At 38.3% G+C, this 12,503-nt stretch overlaps 2 protein-coding genes and 1 non-coding gene across 5 annotated transcripts in view; 1 reads left to right on the top strand and 2 right to left on the bottom strand.

Moving 5' to 3' along the window:
• Window positions 1–498: 498 nt before the first annotated feature.
• Window positions 499–1,862, top strand: LOC103702226. The gene is made up of 2 exons (XR_003384682.2): window positions 499–667; window positions 1,527–1,862. It is a non-coding gene; the product is annotated as an uncharacterized LOC103702226 (transcript).
• A 521-nt stretch (window positions 1,863–2,383) lies between these two features.
• LOC103702145 (transmembrane protein 87B-like) lies at window positions 2,384–11,371 on the bottom strand. Of its 3 annotated transcripts, none has more exons than XM_008784454.3 (6): window positions 11,006–11,371; window positions 9,047–9,980; window positions 7,116–7,211; window positions 6,441–6,577; window positions 4,934–5,136; window positions 2,384–2,741 (listed from the first exon to the last, which is right to left on the bottom strand). In XM_008784454.3, the coding sequence occupies exons 1-5, from the start codon at window positions 11,230–11,232 to the stop codon at window positions 4,980–4,982; spliced, it is 1,551 nt and encodes a 516-aa protein (XP_008782676.1). In that variant the 5' UTR covers window positions 11,233–11,371; the 3' UTR covers window positions 2,384–2,741; window positions 4,934–4,979. The 3 variants fall into 3 exon arrangements, with proteins under 3 accessions (XP_008782676.1, XP_008782675.1, XP_008782677.1); XM_008784453.3 differs by lacking the exon at window positions 2,384–2,741 and adding an exon at window positions 3,453–4,077; XM_008784455.4 differs by lacking the exon at window positions 2,384–2,741 and adding an exon at window positions 3,453–3,822.
• Window positions 10,144–12,503, bottom strand: part of LOC103702143 (probable inactive serine/threonine-protein kinase scy1) — a 48,343-nt gene continuing 45,983 nt past the window's right edge. The window contains exon 23 of the mRNA XM_039124359.1: window positions 10,144–10,154. The gene's annotated coding sequence lies outside the window, so the exon portion shown is untranslated. The remainder of the gene's footprint in view (window positions 10,155–12,503) is intronic.

Below are 12,503 nucleotides of genomic sequence, written 5' to 3'. Positions count from 1 at the left end.
GGCCCATATATTCCTTTCGATTGAATGGTCAGATATGGTTATCTTTCTCTTCAGAAAAAAAAAAAAAAAGTATCCCTGCAGTATAGCGCCATAAATGCAGAACAGTCAACCAAAAAAGGTATGATCATTTAAAATTGTTTCTCCTATGATGCAATCTATCAGGGTATCTCAGGTGATATCACGTATTCCTCTCAAAGATCTACCGTATCTCAACTAGCCAATGGTAGAATAAGGTTGATATCACTTTCTCTTCAGATATGGTTTTCTTTCTCTCCAGAAAAAAAAAAAAAGAAGAGTATCCCTGCAGTATAGCACCATAAATGCAGAACAGTCAACCAAAAAAGGTATGGATATCACCTATGATGCAATCTATCAGGGTATCTCAGGTGATATCACCTATTCCTCTCAAAGAATCTACTGTATCTCAACTAGCCAATGGTAGAATAAGGTTGAGCTTGAAAACTGTCATTCTATTTATTACTCAAAATCCCAACCTACAATAATAGAAGAAACAGTGAGCCAAACCTGTGGGTGAACTGCTCTATAAACACCATTACAAGAGATTTGAAGGCATCCGCACACCCATCTCCAATCTAATCAGGAGTATCATCTCTAGATTGCCGAGCAGATATGCTTCGCTGCACGATTTGTGGGCCTCAACTCCAAGGTATTTTCCTTTCAGATTTTGGATGAGTAACTCTATTTCAAATCTATGCATGTTGAACGTACAAGTGTTAATGGCAAGTAGGAGGCATCGATCCAACATGCTATCATAACTCCAGTCCTATACTGGCAGGCAAGCAATATGTTCGAATATAATTTTCAATTTTTTTAGAGGAACAAGTATCATTTAAAATAACGGTTGTCATAACGTTATGACTGTTGTTGCACCACATTTGGCACACCAAAGCATGCAGAATTACGATGTTGCTCGCTGCCAACGCTTCAAGCTAGTATGTTCGAGCACATCAAGTCTCTCGATAGCGAGAAATAGACATGGATGGCTGCTGGTCTCTGTAGTTCCATGCTGATGTATTTGTCATGCAGGAATTCTGCATGTCTTAGCAAGAGGATCATGCATGCATGTTTTAATACATGCGAGTGTGCTCGGATTACCACCGAATTTTAGTTCGGATGGTACGTCCTCTTGCCCTCCAAGAAAGAGGTTTCAATTCCTGACTAGTAAATCCCCTGTTCCATGAGCAGTGGTTCAGTCTGCTCGGGGTCCTCAGCTTCTAGCTTAGATGGGATGAGAGGAGCGAAGAGTAGCGGGTGGGGATTAGCTGCTTTTGTTTTCATTTTCTTTTTGTTTTTTTTTAAAGAAAAAACTATGCTCTAGTTGCCCAGAGCACTTGATAAATGCATGCATATTTGGACTGATCAAAATTCCTTGCTTAGAAAAAAGAAGAAAAGAAAGGGAATTGATCGAAATTCTCATCTATTATCAGAAAATTCTTTGCATTGATCTGCTAAGTGCGAACAGAACAAAGACAAAACTTACTTACAACATTACCCGTTATCTGCAGCTGATAATTTTAAGGTCGCATGGCCGGAGCTTGTAGGAGTCCCAGCTCTGGAAGCAGAGAGAGTGATCAAGAAAGACAATCCCTTGGTGGACACAATCGAGAAAAAGACTGCACCTGTTGTTCTCCCAGTCAAATGTTGCAACCGTGTGATTCTTGTGCTGGACTCACTTCCAAATGGCAAAGTCATTCAAGTCCCTCTCGTTGGATAGGTCTCAAATGCCATGTTACCAAGTTATGCGTGTGACTAAATGCCGCATAAGCTTTCTCAAAATGGTCGATCGGAATGTCGAAGCTCATATCTGATGATATAATAAAACAGATTTCGCTGTCCTCTCATGCTCAAGTGTGCTCATGCAAGACATTAGCGCAAATTATTTCAGCTACAGCAGTGACAACAGCATCCATAAGCTATCAACCTCGTCACGTAATAGATGTTTGCTCATGCTTGGCAGAACCGATAAACATGCACATAATTTATTGCTTAAGCTCCATCGACCCTAGCTATTAACAACATGCAGACCAGATCATGATCTGTTACAACCTCGATTGCTTCAATCAAACTATACCTTCTTGAACTGAAACCCTGCAGGACTTTAGCTGGGGAAGAAAGACTCAAAGACATCATCCGTCTTGCTAGCTGCATGCAAGCATACTGCTTTCATATATATTGCTGCATTCACCATGCACTACGGCAGATGGCTGTCTGCTAGATAATACCATGCATCGTACATGCAAAGATCTAGTTTTAGCAATATTGTAAAATGGCATGATGAGATTCATATTGGTGCTCAGAGTTGATGGAGTGCTTGGCAGTCGCGTACCAAGCAGAACTCATTCAGAAGTTTAACACGAACAGATAGCTCTGAGAAAAATGCAATGACGAGTGGATGGTGGAGTTTCATACAGGGAATGCACCGGCCGCAGGGATAATTACAGAACGTTCCTCTCACGATTTACAAGGCCGTTAATTACCAATGGGCATACAACATTGGTCATGCGAACACTTGACCATTACAATATACTTTTAACACTGGTAACATACTACAAGTCCTACGAGTTATAGTTCCTATGCTCACCCAACTATAGTTTTATTTCGAGCTCATTTTGTTCCAGAACAGGTACAAATGCTTCCCCAGCTACAGATGATCTATGGGCACCATTTAATCATCCATCCTCTTGATAAAAGACTACCAATACAGAGCGATAGAACTTTTCCTGGAGAGGAGGGGGGAAATCAGAAGTAAAATAATTTTTTTAGAGAATAGATTACAAAACATGAAACAATACAGCCCTCTGTTTATAAAGAAATAAAAAGACACTATTATAACAGCCTGCCCGACAACAGAACGAGCATATTTGGGTCAGGACTGAAGTAGAATTTCTCAACAGCCTGCGCAATCAAAGCTCCCGAGGCCATCAGAACAATGATAGACATGGGCTTACAATGGAATCACCTAGGTGATCAGCCTGTCCGCAATCAAGATCACCAATCAAAGTATTTGCTACAGGTCATCACCTAGGTGCGTGCTTAGGCAATTAAGTGAATTAGAATTCCTGGACAGATCCTGCCAGGATTTGGGCGAGAACCCAGGTTCACCTGGGGTGTGTCCCCATTGTTGTACATACATACATACACACAAAATATGCAGTCATTGGTTTTCTGTAAATGATACATGGATACAAATGTCAAGGTCCATCCCCTGGATTTTTTGCAGTCTCTCACACTGACCTCTATAACCACCATATAAGAAAGAGGAACCCAAGTACACAGAACAAGTTTGTTTAAAAGGACTCCGAGAACAGAAAAGGCAGAAGCTCTCGGTTTAGGTCCTTCCGAAGTAACCCCAATTCTTCATAGTTACATTTGTCAGATATTGCAGGAATTCTCCAAATGCAACTAAATCAACAAAACTGTGCAAAACCACATAAATAACGGAGGATTCTAATTGCTCTGAAAGGAAAAAGTTGAGCCGACACTATTTTCACAGACAATTCTGGAAAGATCAAAGATCTTCATTAATAAGGACCAAGTAGATACCAAAAATAATTTCCAAACCAGTCTGTCCATTTAGAGAACTCAATAGAGTTCATGTCGACGGATCCAGATATGCTTTTCTCCAAGGGAACAGCTAGTAGAGAAATTTCACTTAGCATATCCAACTGTCCTCTTCAAATTCTAATTCAGCAATTCATACACCTCTGAGTATGACCCTTTGACCAGTGGTTATTGCTATTTTAAGGTCAAACCAGAAAATTGTAGAGACTTCTAATTGGATCGTTGACCATTCATCCTAACCTGTGCAAAAAAGGTTGGCTTTATGGATCACAATATGATTCGCCAAGCCTTCATAATCTTCTATAGAGTTTCAATTCAACATAATCTTAAAGCATACAGAGTGTTTATTACAATGATGAACCACAGATTAATCTCATGCACACATTAAGGCACCAAATAATGGCATAGCTTGAAATAGGCCCATTCAACTATAGGTGGCATTCCCAGGTTGAGCTTATCCAACTAAATCATCCAAGTATCATCCACGTACCATCCCTATGAATATAATCAGCAAAGCAATCAATAACATGAAACCCTAGAAACGAAATAAAGAAGCTATAATGAGAAACCATGAACTTAGTAGAGTGCCCTAGGCAGAACCGGAAGGTCCCAAAATACATTAAGATTTCCTAGATGGTTGAACTCTGGAGATACCAAAAACTCTATAAAATATAGTAAAATACTTGTACATAATCAAATAAGAAAAATATAAGATAATCTGGGGAAATCCATACTGTTTTTTGGCACAATTTGAGGTACTTGGGAAAGAGATGTACATAAGGGGGAGGACCCCTCATTCATAAGAATTTAAAGAATTCTTTTTCTAGAATATATGTCTCTCTATAATAAATGTCTCTATAATTTTAACTCTCTTGCTGTCCAAAAACAAAGATACATGCTCCAGAGCTGTAAGGAGAAAGAAGGCTAATTGGTGCATAAGGGAGTATGCACAAGTGCTACACGGGTTTTACATAAAGAAATCTGCTGAGTTCATGACACTAAAACACATCACGTGTCCTCATATAGAAGTTGTATAATCAATAAGCCAAGTTTTTCTTCTGTGATAATAACAGCTGGAGCATCATCCATGGCTCACACAGAACAACTCCTCAGTACGTGGTGCTGGTACTTCCCAGCAGATACACTGGAAAGGGTTGCCTATTGGTGAACCCAAGTTTTGATGGTGACGATGTAATTGGGCCACATCATAGGTAAGATCAATGCATGTTCCATCGTTGTTACACAATGCAAGTCCATTGGATTTTCATGAACTCTAATTCTACATTTTGATAATTTATTCATTACTTCAATATTCTTTATGTTAAAAGAGAAGGCATATAACATAGCATACCAGAATCCACAACACCAGAATCACCGTCCCATGCAGGAAAGACATGTCACTCTCGTTTATCCTCCTCAAGGTCATCTCCCAGCCCAAATACATGATCTGCAGTTTTCCTATTCACCATATCTCCGATTCCCTTGGCGCCGCTGCCTGTGAGTGAAACTCCCTCCTCATCAAAGTCATCACTTATATCCTCAGAATATGCATATCTGCAGAGATAAGACAAAATGTAAAAAGATATGAGATATGGAAATCTAAAGCACCATTACTTGTTTATTCATATCATAGCACCATGAACAAAGACAGCCTTCCATCTTAACCACCGGGCTGATCCTGATTGAATGTGACAACTAAGTTCTCGTTCCCTTCATGCTCAAGTTCCAAAACAACTTCTAGCAATAAGTTCTGGCAGCATCTGAGGTTATAAAAGAAAAATCCAGGCTTACCTGTTACAGGTAGCAGGGAGGTTGGTAGATAGAAGCATAACTAAGATTTTATCTGCATATGGCCCGCATAAAATGGTACCCACAAGATTAGTATGCCATGTAATCAGATATCTGCATGACATCAGGACAAAAAGACTTGGACAAGTCATAACCAAGCGTCCTGGTGAGATATTTGACGCACACTGTCCTCCATTTCTTATAGGTCACTGGAACCAACTTGGCTAGTCAAATATTAATGCAAGCATCCATAAGTAACCTCCCAATATTTAAAGGCTGGTTTGACAAACCCAGTTCTCAAGAGAAGGAAACCAAGTTCCAATTCATGAACAAGAAAAACTTCCATCACAAGACCATCAAAATTACTAAAGAAAGCTTATGCCTGCCTGTGTATCAACTCTGACACGATGAGAATATTATCTAAAAGATCATCATACAAGAAAGAATGCAGCAATATTATATCAAGCTAATACTAGAAAATTCATGTCTGAGGCTATATTACAGAACGTAAAGAAAAGCTTGAAACTACGTGATGAAGCATAACCTTGTCCATTCCCAAACTGGTCAGCAGAAATGTAGAATTTCCATTACAGGGGGGGGAAAATAAAACCAGAAGATGATGACTTTAGTAAAGGAGAGTACAATGTTTGGTAAGGTAATGTAAGGTAAGGTAGAGAAAGGGTTTTTGTGAGAAGAGGATTGACCTTTTATTTCAAAAGCTTCAAATGAATGTGTCTAACTTTATGACAGGTAAAACACATTCATAAATTTAATCTTTGATTTAACACATTATTTTTACCGTGGATCTCAAATGATTGGCTGCTACAAAGCATAATTTTGAGGGGAAAGAAAATTTTTTGTTATATATGACCATGGTGATCATGTACTTCCCAAATATTTCGCTCAACCAACAGAAGCTTTGATCGGAATGTCCTACAAAATATAGAATCTCATCCTCAAATCTTAGCACAAGATCATTCCTTACCAGAGTACAACAAAAACCTTATTTTGAAACACAAATTCCTCAAGAATTTAATATATAAAAAAAGAAGCAAAGATCAAGAGATTACCTAGTTGGGTTTTGTGATGGGGCCCAGAGGATGCAGATAATTGCAAGAAGTGCATAGGAGAGGACAGTCCAAAAAGCAGGGATGATCCAAGCCCTTTGCCACAGCTCACTTAATGGATCCGTTGCATTGAAATATAGCTGCATTCTCACAAATTCAGAAGTTCAAATTATTAATATTAACCAGAAATAAAAAAATAAAATTTCTCAACAATTAGTGATTTTTTGAATCATGGAAAGTGATACTAAAAACTCAGCATCATTTATAAAAGTGCTTTAAGTACTTGTGCAACATTTCATAGCACAGATTATCTGACTGTTAAACTGTTCAAATGCTTTAAGTAAAATTTCTAAGATCACCCATAAAAGTAGGACGTCTGCTTGCTGTTACTGCTTTTGATTAGTGAATCCAAAATTTGGGTGTCAACTACCTACCGTAACCAGTTTTCCAGAATAGTATTTGGGAAGGGGTACACACACACGCGTATATATATATACATATATATACATATCTATATATATGTATGTGTATGTATATGCATATATGTACAAATATATGTATATATATTTATGTATATATATATGAACCAGATGTTTTCTTCTTTTTCTTTTTTTCTTTTTAATGTTTAGCATTGTTCACTTTCCTGACTGATGAAAAACATAGCAAGAAAGGAAATACCTCATAGCCAATCCAGGCAACAGAGAGAAGCACAGATATCGCCAGGGAGTTTGTGAACTTCCGATACAGCTCAAGTTTGGCAATACTTCTCCGCAACTGAAGCAACAATGAGAGAACATCAGCTCATTGATTATAGGGACACACAAAATGTAAATATTTAAAATAATTAGTAGTTTGATAAGCCTCATTTTGCTCAGAAATGTGACATGAGTGAAAGAAATTATCCATTTTAATTTGTTCAAGAGACAATGACATTTGCAAGTAGCAGGTGATACTATCTGTAGCATATAGCTTGTTTCAACTTTAACATCTCTAACTTAGTTTTAACAGTTGCAAGCTATACAAATATTGGGAAAGAAAAAGAAACAAGCATTAAAATGCAAATGTCAGTTCTCCATCATAATTTCCACATATGATTGCTGATCAAATGATATTTGCAATCACATCAATGTGCAGTTGACATCTGCAGATGTGTATAAAGCATGTCCAAATAAATTATGCAACATGGAGCCAAAATGGAAGCTTAAATAGATCACAATAAGAGCTGCTATCAACCCAACCTAAAATCCATGATTTATTATTATAGCAAAGAAGACGTGACAGAATAAGTCGATGAAAGATCTAGTCAAAAGCCTTACTCTTTTCTTGTAAAAGAGAAATTTTTGTATCATGCCTCGCCCAAATCATTAGTTCAGCTATCTTTTTGTTTCTTTGTCAAGCAAACAATCCTTCCCATCATAAACCAGACACTCTATCGTATTCCAATTGTTCATAGGAGGTTTCATGTTTAAAGTTTCATATTTGTTTTTTTTTTTTTGTTTATATTTCTGTCTGAGATGACCAGGTCAGATTCCATGGTTCCATGGCGACTTTACATAAACAAATTGACATGAAAAGATTAACAAATTCAAAACTAAATCTCAACTCAACAGGTAATAATGTCTGGTAAATTTTGAAGTTCATAAAATAGAACAACTGAAGAGCCAATGTGATGCACTGAGAGAGAGAGTGAGAGAGAGCAGAAAGAGGGAAAGAGATAACAATAGAGACAGAGAGGGGGAAAGAGATAAAGATAGAGACAGAGAGAGGGAAAGAGAGACAGAGATATAGAGAGGGAGGGAAAGAAAGATAGAGAGAGGGTAGGGAGAGGGAGGAAGGCAATTAAAGGCAAGTCATGGGCTGAACTGTGGATTTTTGTACAGGTTTCTTGCTTGAGAACCACAAGATCTCAATGTTTTAGAACTTGGCCTTTTCAAGATTTCAGATTGCTTGCTTAGTAGTATAGTGAGAATTTAATCCACACCATATCAGATTTTAATTGAATTTGGATTAAAGTCTTATATTCTTAATTTCATTATAATTAGCTTGCCCACAATAGAATAGGTGTAATCATTTAAAAATACAACTCAACAAGTCATGGGTTGGTTAAAATCCAAAAGGAAGTACATCCAAACATGTAAAATTTTGCATTCAAGTGAAAAAATTCAACTTTTTTAAAACGTCTATAATGTTCTTTGCCTTTTTCTTTTAACATGTAATTTTTACATTATAATTTATACATGTCTGCCTCCATATTGCTATTTGCAACTCTTGCCCATTATCAAAATAATTTCCAAATAACCCCTTGTTAAATTCTTTCACTATGAGTAATGAATTTTAATCATTCAGAGTTCTCCTTTCTCCATCTCTTCTCTCCCCACCAACAAGCTATTTTATTGTCCATCATGAAGCCTTTTAAATGTGCCTATTTCTCTCTCTTTCTTTGCCATGTCACTGAGAACTGAATAAAGATACAATATCCTACCTATAACAAATGGAAAATTGCAACATCTAATTTGAAAGGTTCTATAAAGTTTCAACTAAATTTGAAGGCAACTTAAAGTGTTTATGCATTCGTGCTTTTACACCACAACCATGAAATAAAAGTTTACCTGAAGCTTTTCTAGAGTTTTCGATAGAGATGAAAATATCCACACAATGAAGGTTGCATCCAAGACAGCCACAGGAAGCACTAGAAACAGTCTGGCTTTTCCAGCAAAGTCATTGATATTTCCCAAATGCTCAACAAGTTCAAGTGCCTCTGAAGCAACAAAATATATTACACCAAGAAGAGCGACCTTGAAAGTTATCCCACCCAATGTTGGTCGTACAACACCATAACCCATAGAAACTACTAAAAGAAGAAGGCGAGATACAGTCTTTTTGACAGCAGTAAAACTGACCGCCCATAGGGTTATGCCCATAGGTCTGGCTCCAGTAGAATTAAAGTTCGCATACTCAAAATACCAGAAAGCCATTTCACACATGCCTAGAGCAATTACAGCTGTGATATGGTAATGAAGATGCAATATATCTTTCCAAAATCGTGTAAATTGGAGAAACCACATAAGACCAAGCAAAAGATATGCCAATGACATGAAACCATAGAATGTCATTAATGGTGCCATTTTTCCAGGAAGATAGCCTTGTGGATTTCTCCAAACAGTTCTACCTGTGATTACAGTGCCCTTAAGTTGTGGATCACAAAACATGAAGTAAAGGTAGTACATTCCAGTGCTGTTTATGAAAGCAGTTTGGGTCATCATAGTTGCCTCTTCATTTCTCCCATCAAAAAATGTCTGAATTCGTTTCGGCCAGTCTGGGTTATCAGGATTTGGACGAATAATTACTTCCCCTACTTTACAAGATATCTCTTCATGTAGATCAGGGGTACAGCATATAGCATCAGAGTTAAAATATGTACCACCAATCTTATCCCTGTCTTGAATCTCAACAAGTATAGCTTCTATCAATCCTGTATTCTGTTGCATATCATGATGCCGTGATGCTGACTCTTTCGTTCGGCGGAAAGTTACAGATTCAAACCTGAAATAATAAATCCAAAAAAGAAAAGAACAAAAGTAAGAATATGAGATCCTGTTGAGAAGCTGATATATTTTACCAATGACAGTTGGATTTCTATTAACAGCATGAGATCATTTACAGAATGCAGACACGTGAAGGCAAATACATGAAGAAATTTTCTGACTCATTACATTCCTACCATTACACCAAGCACTTTTCAATTAATAACATCATATTGCATCATTGCGAACCCTCTATATTGTCTACAGATTAGAATAAAAATCAGTACTTTACCAGGTGTTTACACCAAGATACAGGATGCTGCATTATAAGATAATGTCTGTAGATAATCAAACCCCCATAAATTTAATATCCAAAGGCAAAAATTCCAGTACGCATAGTATATTGCTTCAGCATGAAATTAAAGGTACAGAAAGAAAGATGGATTACTTATCCTTCTATTCATACTGAATCAAAATGGAGAATCGGAAGAGATTTATAAGTGAAAAACTAGTTCTCGGAGTACAACAAAAGCATGTTATCTGTGCCCTCAACTCTGTTAGGTTTGCAGCTGATTCAGCATGCTCGAAGCAGATAAGAAGAAACTAATAAAATAGGAAATATATAAGACAGGAAAATAAGCTCAAAATCCAGACATTATCCCAGCAAAATTATCAGATGCCTAAAGATATCACGTAATAACCAAAACAACGACTGTATGCCTTCATCATCAACAAAACATATAAAATCTAAGCAGTAACCAAAACCCTAGGTCCAATCTCTCATCCCTATCGAAAAAAAACTAAGGCCCTTAGCATAAAGAAAACTCTTTTATAAGAAAAAAGATTGTTCTTGAACAAGAACCCTAGCAAGCAAGCCCACTAATTTGCAGGATTTGTGTTATGAATTTCTCAAACTCCAAATGGCCAAAAAAAAAAAAAACCACAAGAACGGTCGAAATGTCGGCAAATTAGGGCATATCGAACAATGCACACTTTAATCGAATCAACAAGGATAAAAAAAAGGGAAGGACATAGAGAGATCACCGGATGAAGGATTTGCCATCGGAGTTGGGGGAGCTGAGATTGACTTCGGAGGCGTAGAGGCCCTCGCTGCCACCGTGGAAAAAGAAGGAATTGGAACGGGGAACGAAGGGTTCGTTGGAGTACTCGTGAATCGAGGCGAAGACATCGCAGGGGGCGGTGGCGAGGAGAAGAAACCCTAGCAAAAACCCTAGATCGGGGAAGAGGGGGCGAAGCTCTCCGCGACGCATCTCGCTATTCCTCTCGAATTTTCCTCTCTACTTCCAGAATTCCACTTTCGAGAGAAATGATGGAATTTCTCTTTTTTTTCCAGTAAAGACACAGTGGAGTTGAAATCGGAGAGATGGATCCGAAAGGCGTCGAACGCGCCTGCGTGTTGAAAAAACGTTAATTTCGGGGGTGCAATTCGATAAAAATGCACTTCCCAAGTAGGTTGGGTCCAACCTTATTCGGACGATCTTGGTGCTACCGATTGTAATGGAATGACAAATGTCATCAACCGTGGAAATGCATCCCCTCTTCCTTCGTTAAGGGATAGATTAAACCAAGATGAGTACTGATATTAATCGCCCAACCATTCAAACATCACCCCATCATAGATAAAGATTGGAAATTAAAAAGATTTAATTATTTTGGATTGAAAATGTCTGTTTAGATCTGTTTCGAACGAGTTTTTGAGAAAAAAGAAAATAGTATGGATGACCTATTTTGTCATGTTCTTCACTTAAGGAGAGAGTTTAGTGCTATAGACTGGCATACATTTTCTATCATTTAATATGAGAGTAATATATTGGGTAGTGGGAAAGAAGAAATAAAAGGGATTATAAAGAGATAAGCGTTAACTGACACATTTTAGCTGAAATAGATATCATCTCACATCATTAGCCATGGTTTTCCCAAAAAAAACACTAAAGGTTGGCAGGTTTGAATGCTAGTTATCAACCAAAGAGTTCTATCTCACTGATCTAGGAATAGCATGAACACACAACAGTCTAAGAATGAATAAGATACCTGTTGTGGTTCAAATCTGGCCCGAGGGTGACCACACCAGAGGAGCCAGGGGAGCTGCCGGAGTGCGAAAGAAAACAGGAAGAGCCACCTCCTGTGACCGGCGGTGTACCTGCACAAAATCTCACCGGTATTTTCGGTGAGGGTGCTCCGACGATCAAGTTAGAGTGGAGCTTTTTGGGTCCAGCTAAGCGTCCCTTAGGCGTTACCTATTGGGGTCCTTTATAGTCTTGGTAGGAGCGCTCAGGTGGTGGAGGTATGGCCCGTTCCCATCATGAAAGGGAGTGGCGCGTAGCTTGAGCTTACTTATGGCGCGCGGTGGAGTCCGTTCTGGGAAATGGTAAGACGTTGACAGATAGCAGGGCATGGCCCGTTCCCATCATCAGTGGGAGTGGCGCGCAGTGGAGTCCGTTCTAGAGAATGGTAAAGCGTTGCCCTTGGCTGTCGTGGGCCGATAGGCGAAACATGGCGTAGTGGCGTTGCAACGCATAGC

Source organism: Phoenix dactylifera, chromosome 3 (genome assembly GCF_009389715.1).
Source record: "Phoenix dactylifera cultivar Barhee BC4 chromosome 3, palm_55x_up_171113_PBpolish2nd_filt_p, whole genome shotgun sequence".
NCBI classification, from domain to species: domain Eukaryota; kingdom Viridiplantae; phylum Streptophyta; class Magnoliopsida; order Arecales; family Arecaceae; genus Phoenix; species Phoenix dactylifera.
The sequence above is the reverse complement of the archived record's forward strand: the minus strand, read 5'-3'. Positions and strand labels throughout refer to the sequence as shown.

Bases quoted from the DNA above. Each gene is read 5' to 3' on its own strand.
- LOC103702145 (XM_008784454.3), bottom strand. From the start codon at position 11,232: ATGCGTCGCGGAGAGCTTCGCCCCCTCTTCCCCGATCTAGGGTTTTTG. The intron at 9,981-11,005 runs GTGATCTCTCTA...TTATTATTTCAG, and splicing joins GATGGCAAATCCTTCATCCG to GTTTGAATCTGTAACTTTCC. The intron at 7,212-9,046 runs GTAAACTTTTAT...TTGTTGCTTCAG, and splicing joins AAACTCTAGAAAAGCTTCAG to TTGCGGAGAAGTATTGCCAA.